This window comes from Rousettus aegyptiacus, unplaced genomic scaffold (genome assembly GCF_014176215.1).
Source record: "Rousettus aegyptiacus isolate mRouAeg1 unplaced genomic scaffold, mRouAeg1.p scaffold_m13_p_6, whole genome shotgun sequence".
Classification (NCBI taxonomy): Eukaryota; Metazoa; Chordata; class Mammalia; order Chiroptera; family Pteropodidae; genus Rousettus; species Rousettus aegyptiacus.
In genome coordinates, this window is record NW_023416309.1 from 74,160,611 (window position 1) to 74,179,678 (window position 19,068).

General features: G+C 44.5%; 1 protein-coding gene across 1 annotated transcript; it reads left to right on the top strand.

Annotated features, from left to right (window-relative positions):
- Nucleotides 1-147: 147 nt before the first annotated feature.
- ZMYND15 (zinc finger MYND-type containing 15) lies at nt 148-6,152 on the top strand. Its single transcript, XM_016142046.2, has 14 exons — nt 148-453; nt 954-1,572; nt 2,019-2,253; nt 2,344-2,499; nt 2,749-2,909; nt 3,443-3,595; nt 3,921-4,001; nt 4,140-4,256; nt 4,387-4,475; nt 4,563-4,661; nt 4,817-4,970; nt 5,055-5,113; nt 5,383-5,543; nt 5,843-6,152. The coding sequence occupies exons 1-14, from the start codon at nt 166-168 to the stop codon at nt 6,012-6,014; spliced, it is 2,544 nt and encodes an 847-aa protein (XP_015997532.1). The 5' UTR covers nt 148-165; the 3' UTR covers nt 6,015-6,152.
- The last annotated feature ends 12,916 nt before the right edge of the window (nt 6,153-19,068 follow it).

The following is a 19,068-nucleotide window of genomic DNA, read 5'->3' on the forward strand; positions in this document are numbered from 1 at the left end:
CCCCGGAGGCAGAGCTCCTTCGCCTGCGCCCCCCCCCCCCGCGTTCTGCGTCCTGAGCCTTGGTCGAGGAGTTGGCCAGAAAGGTTTGAAGACAGCCAAAGAAAACTCTGGCGTCGAGGCGGAGCAAGTGGGCAGCGACCCAACCAGCCGATTCGATGATGAGGGATGCCAGCCCCGCCCGTCCGCCTACTCACCTCAGCTAGGTCCACGGGACCTGGGACACGGGACACGGGTGAACGTCTACATCTCACTTCCTCCTTCAAGACTCTTGCTTTCACTTCCCAGGCAGGGGTCCTGGCACAGCCGGATCCAGTCACATGGCCGAATGGGTCACTAGCCAGGGCCGCCTGGGTACACGCCGCTGACTCCCCACCCGAGGGATGGGCTGTGGACTCCACAGCCCTGACGTCACGACCGCCCCTTCTCCCCGCGCTCCTCCTCCCCCGCGCCGAGGTATTTACCTTCGAAAAGTGGTGGCGGCTGCAGGTACCGGAGTAGTGGAGCGGCTGGGAGGGGCTGAGTCTACTGGGGCTCACCGCCAAACCAAACCAAGCTGAAGGGACACTCAGGCTTCTGTTCCTCCTCCTACACCCCACAGATGGACCCAAACTTCTTTGCTCCTTGTCAGATACTTCCCAATAGGATCAGCCCTCCTTCATCTCTATCCCAACTCAAACCTTACCTTTGAGGGTTTGAGCCTCAGATTTTGAGCCCCAAATACCATCTCGCTCCTAAGTATGTCTCTAACCCTAATGGCCCACTTTCAAATCTAGCCCCCATTCTCATCCCTGGACTCCCATCCTCTACCTTGAAAACTCTATATTCTCAGCTTCTAACATTCATCCACAGATCCCACCTTAACTGACCCTCAAACTCACCCTCCCCATTTTGTGACCGAGACCCAAAGTACCATCACCCCCTCCCTTACCATATATATCCCTTTCTCTGCTTAGTCTGAGCCAAGACCCTGTGCCCCTGAAGACATGGAGTTTGTGTCTGGATACCGAGATGAGTTCCTTGATTTTGCTGCCCTCCTCTTTGGCTGGTTCCACAAGTTCGTGGCAGAGCGTGGGGCTGTGGGGGCCAGCCTTGAGGGCCGCTGGCGACAGCTGGAGGCTCAGATCAGAAGGCTGCCCCAGGACCCTGCCCTTTGGGTGCTCCACGTTTTACCCAACCATAGTGTGGGCATCAGCCTGGGCCAAGGGTCAGAGCCAGGCCCCGGACCAGGCCTGGGGGCCACCCGGCTCCTGGGAGAGGAGCCCCCACTTCACCTGCGAGACCTAAGCCCCTATGTCAGCTTTGTCAGCCTGGAGGAAGGGGAGGAAGGGGAGGAGGAAGAGGAGGAAGAGGAGGAGAAAGAGAATGGAGAGGAGGGTGCAGGCACAGAGAAGAAGGTAGAACCAGAGGAGGATGGGGAGCTGGCCCATACCAGCAGGGAGTCCCCCCAGGAATCAAATCCTCCAGGGGAACCAGAGGAGACTGAGCAGGAGGCAGGAGGTGGCGAGGATGGCTGCCAAGAGGACAGGGCAGAAGAAGAAACAGGGCCTGAGAGGAGGAAGGAACGGAGAAGTGGTAAGAACCCAGGGCTGGCCCCGCCCTGACCCCTGCTCAGGCATACTCCCTCTCTGAAACCCTGCTGTACCACTCAGAACCCAGCTAGAAGCCTCAGACAAAAGAGTAGCTTCAAGCCAGTCTGGCCTAAATAGGTGTTTTCATTGACCCGCAGTGTGTTTTGTTTTTTAACTTGAGCCAACATTTAAACATTAAGAGAAAAAAAACTCCCAAAGTCTATAGTTATACCTTCTCAAGAAAAATCTAAAGTTCTGACCGCAGGCCCACGTTTCTGCATGGCAGCAAATGCTGGTAGTATGTATCAGCTGTTGTCTTCAGATGAGGCATACCCTCTCTACCTAGTCCCCTTTACTCACTTGTCTAGCCCCTGTAGGTATTTGAGTTTGGCACCTGGACCCTTTTCGTCTTTGCTACCCACCACTCACAACTTTTTCCTTTTTCCCCAGAGGCTGCCCCCTTGCACCTCTCCTGCCTCTTACTGGTGACGGATGAACATGGCACCATCTTGGGCATTGACCTGCTAATGGATGGAGTCCAGGAGAGTGCAGGCAGGGGCTCAGGGACAGAGAACCTGGTTCCTAGGGCCTATGCTCTCCTCTGCCACAGCATGGCCTGCCCCATGGGCTCTGGAGACCCTCGAAAGCCCCGACAGCTTACTGTGGGAGATGCCCAACTGCATCGGTACAGAAATCTGATATATGAGAGTGGGGAGGCCTAGGAGCCTGGACTTCTGAGGCCCCTAGCCTGATGCCCCTCTCTACCCCCATTTAGAGAGCTGGAGAGTCTGGTCCCAAGGCTAGGCGTGAAGTTAGCGAAGACTCCAATGCGGACATGGGGTCCCCGACCAGGCTTCACCTTTGCCTCCCTTCGGGCTCGAACCTGCCATGTTTGTCACAGGCACAGCTTTGAAGTAAAGCTGACACCCTGGTGAGCAGCCTGCAAAGATGGAGTAAGAGGGAGGAAGACCCCAACAGTCAAGCAAATAGAAAGCGGGCTAGTGGGGGACCCTGAAGACAGAGGGATAGGGAAATAAGGCAAAACAACAAACTGTTACAGGCAGAGAGAATACAGATGAACAGACCTAGTGATACCTGGGTAGCTACAGGGCTGATAGAGAGCAGACAGAGGACTTAACAGAGATTAACACTGAGGGTCCACCAACCCCTGTAACCCCAGCCCCCAGTGTAATGCTGTCTTGTACTGTGGAGAGGCCTGTCTCAGGGCTGACTGGCGGCGATGCCCAGATGATGTGAGCCACCGATTTTGGTGCCCAAGGCTTGCAGCCTTTATGGAGCGGGCAGGAGAACTGGCAACTCTACCTTTTACCTACACTGCAGGTACCATAAGGAGGTCAGGATGGGGAGGAGAAACTGGGAATAGGTCTTTGAATCTGTGGCCTGGGTGTCTGGGAACAGGGTCCTAGGGTTGAAGGTTAAGTACCTGGGCCTGTAGTCCGGATCTCTGAAATAAGAGCTAGGTACTGGGTATATAGATTTGGGGACTAGACCCCTAGGGCTGGAGATAGGGTCTCTGGAACTGAGGACTGAGCACCCGGATCCCTGAGGGAGCTTAGGGGATTTGGGAGTAGTGATTCAACACGTGTTTCCCAGCTCCACCACTAACAGGTGACCTTAAACAAATCACTTTATTTCTTAGTATCTCTATTTCCTCATCTGTAAAATGGGGATACCAACAGATGTTCTGAGAATTGTAAGAATTCTGTAGGCCAGATGCCTGCTATACTGTAGACACTCAGAAATGGTAATTCTCTCCCAGACTCAGACCCAGGGGCCTTGGGAGAGGCTGAGGAGAGCTCAAGTCTGGGGTCCTAGCCGCCAGGCTTTCAACCCCTCTCCTCCTCCTTCTCCAGAGGTGACCAGTGAAACCTTCAACAAGGAGGCCTTCCTGGCCTCACGGGGCCTCACTCGTGGCTACTGGACCCAGATAAGCATGCTGATTCCAGGCCCTGGCACCCCCAGGCACCCACGGGGCAGCACACCATTCCTCAGCCTTCTTCTCAATGGTGCGTGGGACCTCTCTTCAGGCATGGGCCTCTCAGACTAGAGGAAAGGATGGGAGAGAAAAAAGTTGTCCAGGTCCTAGATAACCCCTCTATGTATACACTAAAACCCACCACTACCACCAGGGCCATTTTAGTCCCTTTGCCAATCCTCTAAGAAGTCACCACTGTCCACCCCAACCAGAAACTCCATCCCCAGGCAACTCCATTCCTCTTGCTGAAACTCCAGGTCTTCTCAAAGGTAATATAGCTCCTTTGGAAGAGAGAGGGGGATTGGCCAAGGTGGGGTCTTTCTGACACAAAGCTCCTCTTTTTTTCCTCTTCTCAGGAGATCCCTACCAGCTTCTCCAGGGTTACGGGCCTGCCCTGATGCCTCCTGTGCCCCTAGAGCCACCAAGGTGCCTCTTTGGTGAGCCAAAGGAACTAGGGGTAGGGACAGGGACTGGAGAGCCAGCAGTCTAGATGGCTGAGATAAAGGGGCCTATTAGGCTAGAAAGATTGGGGTCTAGGCCTGGGGCCAGGTACCCCAGTAACCCACTCTCCCCAGGCTCGTGGCAAGATTACTACTCATGGCGGGGACTCAGCTTGGACTCCCCCATGGCTGTGCTGCTCACATACCCGCTGACTGTGTACTACGTCATCACCCATCTTGTGCCCCAGTCCTGTAAGGAGAGCAGAGGTGGGGGAGGGGAGGCAGGGGAGGAGTGCAGGGTGCATGGGGGACATGGAGCTGGTAGGGGAGAGGAGGAAAGAGGATGGAAACCATATCCTTAAAAAGCTAGCTTCTCACCTAGTCCCTGAGCTCAACATCCAGAACAAACAGTCCCTGAAAATCCATGTGGTGGAGGCCGGGAAGGAATTTGACCTTGTCATGGTGTTTTGGGTAAGTTTCTCCAGGCCCAAAGGTTGGGCATTTGGATGTGAAAGTAGATACAGGGTAAGCCCCAGATCTGTCCTCTCTGTCCTTTAGGAGCTCTTGGTTCTGCTCCCGCATGTGGCCCTGGAGCTGCAGTTTGTGGGTGACGGCTTACCCCCTGAGAGTGACCAGCAGCACTTTACCCTGCAGAGAGTGAGGGCTAAGGGGGGGCCTTGTTCTTCAACCCTGATCCTCTTCCTGATTGGACCCTGCCCTTCCACTCCCTCCTCCCCACTCCTATCTTGCCTGATGCATCCGCCAGTACCCTAATTTCCAGTGGTTTCTCTACTCCACTCATGGTTCTCCAGGATGGCCCTGAAGTATCTGTCCGTCCTGGTTCCGGAGTATCAGCAAGACTCAGCTGTGGGACTAAGGAGAAGGGTAGCCGCAGGGACCTGCAGATCAAAGTGTCTGCACGACCCTACCACCTGCTCCAGGGACCCAAGCCTGACTTGGTTATAGGTAAGAGTCTAAGGTAGAAGTGTAGGCAATGTGGGAGAAGAAACCAAGGGATCCAGCTTCTTCCTGCTCTCCCTCTGTCTACAGGATTTAACTCCGGCTTTGGTCTCAAGGACACTTGGCTGAGCTCACTGCCCCGGTTACAGGTAGGTGATGGCACAAAAGGCAATTTCTCTCACCTCCTGCCAAATCTCTTCCCTTTTCCTGAAAGTCTCTGCTTCCCCATCATCTGTTCCACAGATCTGGGGCCAGCCCGCAGGTCCTCTTGCCCCTTCTTTGTCTGTCCTCTGCCTCTCCCCCATCCCAGTCAGTCTGGTCCTCGGTTGTCAACCTAGTCTACGAACCTTGTTGCTTGGGAGGGTCCCTGGGGTGAGGAGCCCTTCCAAGAATGTCTGAGGCCTAGCCCTCACCCCAGTCCCTCCGAGTACCGGCCTTCTTCACCGAGAGCAGCGAGTACGGCTGTGTGATGGATGACCAGACCATGGCAGTGGCCACAGGAGGGGGCACCAGCCCTCCACAACCCAACCCCTTCCGCTCCCCCTTTCGCCTCAGAGCAGCCGACAACTGCATGCCCTGGTAAGGGCCCACCGTCCTCCAGATCTTCTCCCTTACCCTTAACTTCTTACTCTTGTCTGAGCATCCTAAAAGGCCCACCTCTACCCTCCTCTCTGCTCTCCTGGGCCCCTCCTTGCCCCAGCCCTACAACCCACCTTCTCTGTCCCTGGTAGGTCTCAACAACCCTAACACACCCCTCTTTAGATCCAGTTCACAAAATCTCTCCAACTCCTTGCCCATCCCCAAAGACCCGGCTAACCACCCTGGGTAATCTTAGCCTCTGGCCCGGCCCCCGACGGAGGGTGCTATGCCTCCTTCAGGTACTGCAATGCTTTCATTTTCCACCTGGTCTACAAGCCTCCACAAGGGAGCGGGGCTCGCACAGCTCCCGGGCCCGGGGCTCCAGCCCCAACTCCTGCCGCTCCTCCCGCCCCCGCCAGAAGGCGCCGAGGAGAAAAGAAACCTGGGCGGGGGGCCCGCCGGCGGAGGTGAGGGCTAAAAGGTAGCAGTCTACCCCCTCCCCCAACACGCCTCTGAAAGGGATGGAAAACACACAAGGCCGGTGGGCGGGGGAGGCCAGTTGGCAGAACACAGAAAAGGTAAATAAAATTTCTTGTTTGAAAATCCAAACTTCTTCTAGCGTATATGTGCATAAATCACCTTCTGACCCTAGTAACCCTCAGGGACCAGACCCAAGGCAAGCCAAGAAGCAGAAAGTAGCTTCTCAATGGAAATCAGGGGAAGCATACAACCTACTAGAGGCACACAAACCCCTTGGTTTAGATTCAGCAAATGGCCTCAGCTACCCAACTGTCCAAGTTAGAAACCTGGAGCCATCCTTGACTCCACCTTCTCCCATTACTCCCATCCAATGAAGAACTAACTTCTGCTGAGTCGGACTGCTAAAGTCACTCAGATCTACCAGTTTATGTCCAATCCCATTGCAAACTCCACCATAGGCTCATCTCCACATTTCACCAGAGTATTCCTTCTAAAACACTCAAACACATCCCTGCAAACATACACTAAATTCCTCAATGACTTCACTAGACTTTTAAAGTCCTCTTGAGTGTGGGCTGGACTTAGTGACTTTCACAAAGAACAGAAGGAAAAAAATAGTGACAAATCTGGCAGATACCATCTTAACCAAGTGATTAAGGTTAAAGATATAATAAGTCATATTAACAGCATGTTCTCTCTGACACGATGCAATGAGAAGGCCACATCGCCTCTGTAGTATTCTCCCCAAAAATCTATAACCTCAGTGTAATCATGAGAAAACATCAGAGAAATCCAAATTGCAGGACAGTCTACAAAATACCACAAGTCTTCAAAAGTGTCAAAATCATGAGAGGCAAGGAAAGACTAAGAAATTGACAGATTGGAAGAGACTAAGGAGATGTGATGATTACATATGATGCAGTATCCTGGAAAAGAATATTAGTAAAAAACTGGAGAAATCTGAATAAAGTCTATAGTTTAGCTAATGGTATTCTATCAATGTTAATTTTTTAGTTTTGATAAATATGCCATGGTTATATAAAATGTAACATTAAAGGAAGATGGGTGAAGGGTATATGGGAATGCTCTATCTTTGCAACTCATCTATAAATCTAAAAATATTTCAAAATAAAAAGTTTAAAATTGAGTTCAGAATCCTTAATATGGCTTTTTGTCATTCTTTTATTGTATTTTATTGTCAAAGTTTCCAAATAGTCACAAAACTTAGTATCATGAGTCTCTATGTACCCATCACACAGCTTCAACAATTATCAACATTTTCCCCATTTTATTTTTAGCTCCTGTGATACTGTGATGTAATAAAAAATATATACTTGGTTTTTCTAGGTTCCTGGCACAAGAGCTCCTACAACCTTGGAATTTCCTGAGTGATAGGGATGATAGGAGTGTCTTTTGTTATTCATAAGCTCCTTTCAATCATACCCATATTTATGCTAATGAGGTAACCCTAGGTGAGCCCCCTTTTTAACTTGGGATGGGGTCTGCTTGCTAGAGAAACCAACTATATATTAGAGGCCTGGTATTTTTCACTGTTTACAGCCTATAGCCAGGGAGAGGTGAGGAGCCTGAGATTTAGTTAATCACCAAGATTTAATTGATCATGCCTCCACAATGGAACCGCCCATCTGGTGAGGTTCAGAGAGCTTCTGGGTTGGTGAGTTGCTGAGGATGGTGCACCTAGAGGAGCATGGTAGCTCTACACCACCACTACCAGCCCCCTAACCACCCCGTACCTTGCCCTATGCATATATTTCATTTGGCTCTTCCTGAGTTATATCCTTTATAATAAATCAGTAATAGTTAACCATTATCTTGAGTTCTGTAAGCCATTTTAGTAAATAATCAAACCCGAGGGGATCACGAGACTCTCCAATTTAGAGTCAGTTAGTTAGAAGTATGGGAGGCCCAAGACTTAAGATCGGCATCTGCAATGGGGGCAGTCTTGTGGGATTAAGCTCACTCTGAGTATTTAGTGTCAGAATTGACTAAATTGTAGGCCATCCAGTTGAAGTCTCAGTAGTTGGAGAATTGGTTGGTAAGGGGTAGGGGGAAATAAACTAAAAATTTGGTGTAAGAAGTGCTAGTAGTAAAAACAGCTAATAGTTGGTGTCAGAAGTGAGATTTGCTAGACTGGCTCTGGTTTACAGAAATATGTGATCTGGGAAGACAAAAAATGAAAGAGTAGGGTATGAGGACCTTTGATTCCTGGGTGGCCACATGGTCACCAATGGTATGGAGCAGTAGGTGTGCTGCAATCGGTTCCTTAAAGGCAAAAGTTACAAATGGAATTTAGAGTTGAATCCAACTCCCAGGAGTTGGTTCACTAGATACATAAGAAAATGCAAACTAATAAGAAAAAAGTGAAACAAAATCCCTTGGTTATTATCTGTAATAACTAAAATAAAATTTAAAAAGAGTTCTGATTTAGACTTTGATGCTAAACTAAGTTCAGAGTTTGGTCAGTCTAAACTTTGGTCACTAGCCTCAAAGCTGTCCACGGAGTGACAAATTATCCTTGGACAACAGAAAGCACCTCTAAGGCCTCTGACCACCAAGAAGGTAGTCAAATGCAGGGAGGTCACAACCAAGAAAGTACTGAAACCAGGACATATAGTGTAAAGAAGCTGCTTCATTTTATAGATTTGGATGATGAGCTTCCTGAAAAACTAAAATGCATCATGAGAATGACTAATTTAGGAGCAATATCTTTGGTGTTAAATGCTGCAGGGTAGAAGAGCATGTTTGCATTGATACAGGTCCTACAGCTCTCTATTAAACAATCAGATGACTGTAAACAATCCAGACTCACAGGAGGTTATTCCTGAGAAATAGTCCTGAAGCTATCTAGGGGCCCACCAAGAGTCACCTCCTTAGCATAAAGTTGGGTATGGTTGAAAGGGGCTCATTATGAATTATAAGAAACATTCCTCTCATCCCCTATCACTCATATGTTCCAAGGGTTTTTGAAGCATTTGTGCCAGGAACGTGGGACAAGGATCAAATGTGTATCTCTTATTATTATCACAATACCACACACTCTCAGCTTTTTTCCAGAGTGTTTTAAAGCACACTCCAAACATCAGTCATTTATGTGCATCTATAACTAATAAGGGCATTTTTTTTTATTATAACCACCATGCCATTTTCATACTCAATAATATTAAGAATCATTCTTTAATATCTCATAATACCCAGTTCATATTCAAATTCCTTCAATTATCTCAAAGATGCCTTTTACATTTGTTTGTTCTAATCAAGAAATAAATAAGATCCACACACGGTTTCTGGTTGTTATGTCTCTTAAGTCTCTTTTATGCTCTAACAGACCAACCTCCCAATTTTTTTTTTTTAGCAGCAAAAATTTATTAAAAATTGAAATGGAGGCCATACAGTTTATGGTTCCACATGTAAAGAGCTTAGAAGTTGCCATCTGTCCTAACCAACCTCCCTTTTCTTTCTTTTTTTATGCTGCTGATTCTATGAGAAACTGAAGCATTTGTCCTATAGAATGTTCCTCATTCTGGATTTGGCTGATTACTTCCTCAGGGTGTTTTTTAATTTGTTCATTTACCTCTTTAGTTCTTGTAAACTGGTAGTTAGATCTAGATGACAAGGCCGTTTTAATGTGGTCTCAGCCAACCTCCACAGGCTGATCTCATGCCACTTCCTACTCCCTCTCTGCCCTCCAGCCAGACTTCTCTAAATGAAGATACCACACCCTCTCATTGTGGAACTTCCCTGTTTTCTTACTCATCTAATTTCTCCCCAATATAAACATCACTTCCTTAGGGAAGGAGGACTTTCTTAACCCCCAAATGAGGTTAGAATCCCCTGCTAAGCCCTCATGGAGCTTTGTATGTCCCCTACAACCATAAAAGGGAAGTCTAGGTCCCCAGAAGACTGAGGGGAAATGGAACTTTTCACCACTCCCTCGGCCAGAAAATAACCATTCCCTAAATTTCTGCTGTCTACTGCATTAAAGTGTGAAAGGATATGATTCTCTCCTAGTGGCAGGATTACTAAGGATTGTTTATTCATTTTGTTAGCTATACTGCTCATTTTTCTTCCATTAACACACAGTACATTTGTAATAAAATTCACAAATTTCTCTCCTTAATAATTCACTTACTAAATATTGATTGAATGCACACAAGGCTTATGTTGGATCTTAGAGATGCAGTGGGGAAAAAAGATATAATGGTCCCTATCTCTGTGAAGCTTACAGTGTATGGCAGGGGTCAGTAACTATGGCCTCTGGCCAAATCTCGCCCACCACCTGTTTTTGTATGCCCTGTAAGCTGAGAAATCAAAAGAATAATATTTCATGATGTGAAAATTATATGAAATTTAAAATTTCATATATTTATTTGCTAATAGGCATTTCAGAGAAAAAGTTTGCTGACCCCTCATCTAGGGCAAGATTTTCAAAATATAAATTTGTGAGATTTTGTGGGGGTCATAAAGTCAATTTAGTGGTTCTCAAATAGCATTTTTTAAATGAAACAGAATAGAATAAAATATTAAGTGTATCACATGTAGTAAGAGTAAATATTTTATGAAACATTCGTTTCACTTGTATATACAATATATGCTTACATGTGTGTGTAAGTGCTGCTTTGTGATATAAAATGTACCTCTTACTACAGACTATGGTCAAACATCTGAAAGTCCCCAGCTTGGAGAGAGGCCTGGAAGAAACAGAGAAGTAACAGGGAAATTATAGTACAATGTGATTGTTATGATCATGAAAGAGTTACAGACTCTTACAGACATAGAGGAGGCACTTAAGACAGCCTCACAGTGTAACGGAGGGTTTCCTGGAAGAGATGACATCTAAGCAGTGACCTGAAGGACAATTCAGCCAAGTAAAGAAAAAGAGAAAAACAGTAATAGCATATGCAAAGGCCCTGGGACAAAAGTAAGGAAGGCACTGGGGAGAACTACAGTAGTTCAGTATGGTTGGAATTTAGAATGAGATGAGGCTCCCTTCCCCATCACTGTCTATCACATTACTCTTTTATTTTCTTTGAACACTTGACACAGTTGTTTTATTTAATATATTTGTGTTTATTACCCCCACTTCCAACATACTAAAAAGTGAATTCCATGAAAGGGAGACCTTGTCTGCCTTTTTTATAACTAATCCCTAGCACAGTGCATAGGATATAATAGCCACTCGGCATTTACTAAAGGAATTTTAGAAAGATATTCCTCCTATACCTGCAGGTGTCAGGAAGAGCAGGGAGGCTGAATGGACTATGAGAGGGTAAGACTTGAGGAGACAGATCAGCTAGTAGGTTTTGGTAATCATATAGGCAAGAGGTGATAGTGCCTTGATGTTGGAAGAAACAGGTGGATTCTGGGGCTAATGAGGAGATAGAAATAACAGGCTGTGATCAATGAATAGTTATTGGGGCAAGGGAGGGGCAGGGAAGGAGTGGAAGTAATGAAGGATGACCCCCTGGTTCCTAGCTAGGGCAACTAGATAAAAGAAGTGCCATCTGCTCACAGTAGGGATATAAGAAGAGGAGTGGAGTTAGAGTAGTTAGAAGGCAGTATGAGAGAAAGGTAACGAATTCAGGGTGGAGCTTAAGTCTGAGATGCTCATGGGACCCCCTGATCAGCTTCTGGTAGGCCGTTGGTACCTGAGATGGAACTCACACAACTAGGAGAGTGGATGAGAGCACCTAGAGAAAATGAGAAAGGGTCTTAAAAAACAGAATCCTGATGAAGGCCACAATGTCAGGATGGTCAAAGGAAGAGGAGCCAGGGAGGAGAAGGGGAAGTCCTGAAGGTAGCAGGAAAATCATGAGAGTTCAGAAACAAAAAAATGGTGGTCAGCTGTGTCAGATGCTCCTTAGGTTAGGTAAGATCAAGGTACTTCACAGCAAGGATATAAGAGTATTCAACAGAGCGCTGCTGGCAGACTTGAGTGGATAAGTGAGAGGGAGGTGGTTGGAGACAACAATCGGGCAACTTAGAAAATACAGAAAACACTAAAAAGAAAATTCAAATGATCTTCAATCCCACCACCACCGTTTTGGTGTGTTTACAGTCTCTTTTGTAAGAATCTACATATTTTTACAGAACTTTAATCATACTGCATGTAACTAGTTTGCTTTTTTAATAAAAGAACATGTTATGAATAGCTTTTCATGTCATTAGACAGTCTTCTGTATCCTTGCTAATTTTCTGGTTATTCAATCAGTTGCTAAGAGACAGACCATTGGTTATAGATTTAGACAAACCTGGTTTGAACCCAGGCTGATTCAGATCCAGAACCCTGAAGAAACTCTTCTGAGATTCACTCAATTGCCTAGCATGGACAGTACAAAGAGCAAATATGCATACAGTGCTTGCTCCATGCCAGACTATGTCCTAAGCACTGTGTCTATAACCACTTTAATCCTCACAACAAACCTACAAGTCAGGTATTATTATTGTTGTTGTTGTTATCATTATTTTACAGATGAGGAAGTTGAGACATGGGGAAGTTAAATAACTTAAACAAGGGCAAGCAAGGTAGATTGGGAATAAACCCAGGCAATCTGGCATCTAACCTCTACACCATACTGCTTCTTGGAAAATGTCATGATTCCCCAAGACAGATAAGAAAGACTTACTGTGAAAGCCCTTTTTTCCTTGATGATTGGCCAGGGAACCAGATGCTTCCATCAAGTTTTCTCTGAAATATATAGAGAGATTTAAGGGAGACCTACAGAGATAGATGCATGAGCTCTTGGTAAGATCACTACTTCCGCATCCCAACAGTGCCCAGCTCACCACTGCAGTTGGAGGTGGAACGGAATATGATGAAAGCCGAGGCTTAGGAATGAATACAGTACTGCTAGCCACTTGGGGCTGTTGAACACAAGAAATATGGCAAGTCTGACTTGAGATGTGCCTCAACTATAAAATGCAAATCAAATTTTGAAGACTTAGTCTGAAGAATGTAAAGTATCTCACTAACTTTTTATGTTGATTACATGTTAAAATGGTAACATTTTGGACATGTTAGGTTAAATAAAATTTACTCTTAAAATTAAAAAAAGATAAAAGACAATGCTTAGGGGTTAGACAGGCTGAGTTTAAATCCAGGCTTCCCACTTACTAGCTTCATGACATTGGGAAAGTTACCCAATCTCTGTGTCTGTTCCCCACCTGTAAAGTGGGGATAGTAATAGGGTTGTCATGAAGATGAAAGAAATGAATAAATATAAATGCTTAAAAGAATCCTCAGCATGTTCGATAGATGTATATGTTGTGTTTATCATTATTGCAAACTGCCTAAGAGATCAGTCCCAAAAAGAGACTGTAACTAACACTAACTTCTTGCCTTACAGCCCTGTAAATCATAGGCACACCAGAAGTCTACACTTGTCAGCGCATCCACTATCCCTTTGATTTATCCCCAAGTGACTTTCACCAGTTTCGGAGTTCTATCTCCTATCTCCTCCCCACACTGCCCCAAATCCTTTCATTGGACCCTCTGGAACTTAAGGTCAACAAAATCCCCAAATCATCAACTTCTTGCAGTTTCCTTTTGCTTTCCTTCTCTCGTAGAAACTTGGCTCTCTCCTAGTCACCACTCCCTGGAAACCCTTTGAAGAGGTAGTTGTTTTTTTTCTCCCACATCCCACATCCCCTGAGGTAAGGCAGGTGTCTTTCTTACTCCCTTTGTTGCTTCCAAAAACCCCAGGCTCTCTGAAGCACATGCCAAGAGACTATACTGCCCATTACCCATCCGGGTTGCAATCATCTTCCACCATCTACCAACTTCATTGAAGGCTTAAGCATTTGGCTTACATTTGTTTCTCCACCATTAATCATTTAATTCATGTAGATCAAGACATCCACCTAGACAACCCAACCATCACCTCTACCTCTCAGTTCCTTGTCCTCCGCGATCTACTATAATCTCCTCCACCTCACCTCAGCCACATACTTCAATGGCCAAACCCTAGTATCCTGTCATTATCAGTAACTATACCACTTCCAATCTCCTGATTTCAAGTCCCCTCCCTGGTACCCTCAGCTCAACAATTCTTCAATGCTTCGGGTTCTTTAGTCCATTGACCAGTCCACGTTTTCCCTGTCCACCACCATCTTCATGTCTTCACATTCCACTTCACTCGGTTTAGATCCAATTGTTCATTACTATAATCATTCTTTTGCATACACTCCTCATTCTCTGGCCATTCTCTCTCCATCTTACTTGCAAAACTTCAAGCGTGATTAAACCAAACTTACCAACAATGAGACTTTCCCTGAGGAGCTAAGCATAGTTGGAAATAAACAACATTGCTGACAGATCTCACTTTGAATTTATAATGACAACTTACAAGTCAGCTCTTAGTACTGCTCAACAATCCCCTCTTGAGTAGATTTTCCTACTCAATTCTCTCTCCTAGTCTCTGAAATGATGACTTCATACCTCTTCTTTCCCCAAATGGCAACTCTCCCCGCCCCACACCATCCTCAACTAGTTATCTTAATTTTTATTTTACAGAGAAGCAACCAGAAGAGAACTTCCTCATCTTTCTACCAGTGCTTCTTATGTTGTCTATTCCTTGCAAATTCCTTTTTTCTATTTGTTCCTGGGTCTTTCATATTGAATATATTCCTCGAATGTCTAGCCATCCTTTCTTCCTCATTCGCATCCCTACCATGCCAATGAAAGCACACTTATTGGACAGTTCCCTCCTTGTAATACTACCTTGGCCTCCAGGACATCACACTCTCCTGGTTTTCCTCCCACCTATAGGAATTTGATATTTCTTTCAGAGCCTAATATTGGATCAATATTTGCAAATGTTTCATTAGGGATCCTTTTGCTGGCTCCTCCTCCTCTTACCAATTTCTCTATCCTCTATCCTCTTTTCTCTGATTGCACTCACTCTCCCACACCGGCCCCACACACCTATCTTCCCTGTACTTCCTCATATTTATAAATGGTGCTAATCATGCCATTACTGGGTCCAAATCTTAGGGTTTATCCATGCATGTAAACCCTCATCAGATCCCAATGACTCTATCTTCAAACTGTATCCCAAGTTTGATCACTCTTCACCATCTCTACTTTATCATCCTGGTCCAGGCCACCACTATCCCTCACCTGGGCTGTTGCAATGACCTTCTTACTGTTCTCCAACTTCCAGTCTTACCCTTCTACAATCCATTCTCCTCATAACAAAGAGTAACAATAGAACTTAAATTAGATCATATCAGCCACTGCTCCAAACTCTCCAGTGGCTTCCCCATGACAGCACTCAAACTCTTACCACAACCAACATGGCTTCAAGCCCTACATCATCTCTCCAGCTTTTCTCTCACTCATCAAGCTCCAACCACTCAGCCATTCTTCGTGTGCCAATAGCAGATAAAGCTCATTCCCTCAGGGCCTTTGCACTTGCTGTTACCTTTACTGAAACACTCTTCCTCCCAAAGCTCACTTCCTTCTGAATGTCACTGCCTCAGACCTTCCCTGACCTCATTAACTAAAATAGCCCTCAGTACCTGTTAGTCTATCTCCTTAACTTGTATTGTATTTCTTCATAACACTTATCGCTACCTAAAGTTGTAAATTTATTTGTTTACTTCTTGTCTATCTTTCCCAACTGAATCCTCAGCATGTCCAACAATGCCTGGTATAAAGTAAGTACTCAATAAATCTTTGTTGTATGCAGGAAAGAAAAGAAGGAGAAAGGGAAGAAAGAGAAATAACAAACAGATATGCAAAAAAGCCTCAGAAAACTGGTTTTGTCTAAAGCCAGCTTATCACCTCTTCCCCTCTGCATATTTTATCAATTGTGTTGTTCACACAGCCCAGAAATTACAAGCACAAGAATTAGAGTCTGACGGGCCTGAGTACAAATCTCAGGTTTTTAGTTTCAGCTAGGTGGTCTTAGGCAAGTTACTTAATCTTTTCAGGCCTCATACAGTCATTCAGCAAATATTTACCAAGTACCAACTTTACAACAGAAGCACTCTGCTATGTCTGTTGTGAGAATTATATATGGTATTGTATAATAAGTCTCTAGCACCAAGTCTAGTTAATCATTAACTACTCAATAATCAATTTGGTGTTATTTAATACCCATTCTTCAAGTTTTGCCAGGATACACTCTCACCGTCTGTTTATAATCATCTGTCTTTGCAATTTAGATGTTCTTGTTGATCAAAGAATTATTTAGGACCGTTCTGGGGATTTTAAGAGGTTGAGTTTTATTACTTAAACATTTATAAATTTCTGGTTTATTGTATTATGGTCAGAGAATGTAGCCAGTACAATTTCAGGTTTGGGGAACATGGTATTTCTTTCAGAGCCTAATATTGGATCAGTATTTGTAAATGTTTCGCTGGCATTAAAAAAAGGTGTATTTTCCATTTATGAGATACAAAGCTCAATAAATATAATTTGAATGCAAGCTCTAGATGGAGACTTTACATTCACCGCTGTATTCCTGGTATCCACCAAAGGGCCTGGCACACAAAACAGACACTCAATAAATATTTATTCAATGACTGGCTAATTAATCAGTCAACCTTATTCTCATTTAGATTCTCAACACCTCTGAATATTTTTTCTTACTTCATTTGCCAAAGACTTGTGAGTTATGTTATAGTTTCCCACTACTATTATATTTCTCAAAGTTTCCCAGTGTTTTTCTAACTACTATGGCTTTACATATTTCAGCGCAATATGATTTAGTGCTTGAAGGTTTATGGCTGTTATATAATCATTGTAAATATACCTCATATCAATATAAAATGACCGTTTAACAAAATACTATCGATACAATATGATTTAATTTTGTTATGTATTTATTTTTTTTAAATAACACAATGATAAAATCCAAAAGGTACAAAAATACCCTTCAACAAAAGTGAAAAGTAATTTCCCTTCCTCTTTAGTCTCCCATCACTCGATTCCCCTCCTCCAAAACAACACTGTTAACAGAATTTTGCTGATTAGCTCAACTTAAAATTTTTTTTTTTCATAGAGGAGTTTAAAATATTGACGTGAATTGTTCTGATTCATATATTTGGTATAATTAGTCATCTTATTTTATGCTTTCCATTTTTTATGGTTACTTGATGCTTTATCTTCTGCTATGTAGATTAAGTTTTCTTCCATTTTATTTTCTCTGATGCTTTGGAAGGCATATACTCCATTTTTAACTTCTCAACTGTTTTTCTTTCATATTTTCAAAGTATCTTTAACTTGTATTTCTTGACTTGGAATCAAGAGTAAAATAACATGTTATGAGTCTCCCCAATTAATTCAAGAAGTTAAGCATATCCCTTTCCTCTCCTCCTCAGATAGCGCTGATTAAATTGGGGTAAGGATATAAATTATTAAAGTTCTCATCTAGCCCTATGGGTGTAAGGAAGATTTACCCACCCATTATGGGCTCAATTGTGGATCCCAAAAATTCACATGTTGAAGTCCTAACCCCCAGGACCTCAAAATGTGACTGTATTTGGAGATAGATTTTTAAGTAAGTCAAAGTGAGGTCATTACAATGGGCCCTAATCCAAAAAAACTGGTGTCTCCATAAAAAGAGGAAATTTTAACACAGACATGTAGAGGAAAGACACAAGATCTGTCTGTAAGCCAAGGAAATCAACCCTGCCAACACCCTGATCTCAGACTTCCGACCTCCAGAATTATGAGAATAAATTTCTGTTTTTTAAGCTGCCCAGTCCGTGTTGCGGCAGCCCTAGTAAACTAATACATTACCTAAAATAACACAAAGGAAAGGGGACTGTGTGGTGAGACCCCTTTTGTCTTCCCACATGGTGTCTCCAATGACCCTCTAGAGAGGAACCTACAGAGAGAACAAAGCATCCTGTGTTCCCCGCTGTGCTACTTACTATCTGCTGGCAGTTCTTCACTGCCACTGTGTGGTCCCTAATGAGGATGTGGTGACTGACACCTCTTAGATGACATTTAACAGAGAGTGCCCTCCCTTGCTCAGGATTCCTCCTTGATAGCTTACCCTGAAATGAATATACACTACCTTAATAAGGAGTTAAGCAGTCTTGACTGCAAAGTTTAGATATCTTCACCTGGGGGTAATGAGAAGAGAGACACTGGACATGGAGCTCCTGCTCTAGAAACTTTGTTCCTTGCCGGATTGTGACTCACTCACAGATAACTCACAATGGCTGATACTCTGTTCCTAATACTCTACCTCTTCCTACAGTTCTCTCCTACTCTCTGCTGAGTTGGTGCCCTTTTATCTGGGAATATAACCCCTTCCTGACTACAGAAAAAATAAATATTTCTATACCTTTTTGTGTCTTGCAAATATTACAGTCAAATGCATCTCCCCTTCCCCCATATCTCAGTGTCTACTTACCACAAATATATAATGGAGGGTGAGGGAGAACAATGAACTCTGGTGCCATGGTCTCCAGGGGTATTAGCTGTGAGAGGAAAGAAGATAGAAATGCTGAGGGGCTACATTCTCAAGCTTTCTACTAAAAAATCCTAATTCAAACACGCTTCACCATCTAAGGATTACTTTCCTTCTGAAGACTCTATCTGGTCCATATTGAACCTTACTTCTCAGGAACTGATAACCCTGGCCTTACCACGCTAAGAGAGCATTCAACCCTCATTCCCATCCCAGGTTACAATACAAAATATCCTCAATGACAATTCATGGGATCCTCAAAAAGCATCACTTTTATTCCTGGGGTTCCCTCCATACCATTCATTTCCATGGTTTTGGCTTCCCCACTTCAGGAAACAAAAATCACTATTCATTCGGTTGCCCAAGCCCAAGATTTAGAAACCATCTTTGGTTTCCTTCTTTCTTTCCGTTGCATCCATATTCAATCCATCAGTAACCCAGTGCCTTCCCTACACATCCCCCTGGATAATTTCTGTGTGTAATTTCTTCCCTGGACCACTGTGACAGCCCCCAACACTGGTCTCCCTACTTCCACCCTTCCCCTCTACACTCCATTCTCTGGATACCACCAAAACAGTCTTTTTAAAAAACAAAATAAAATC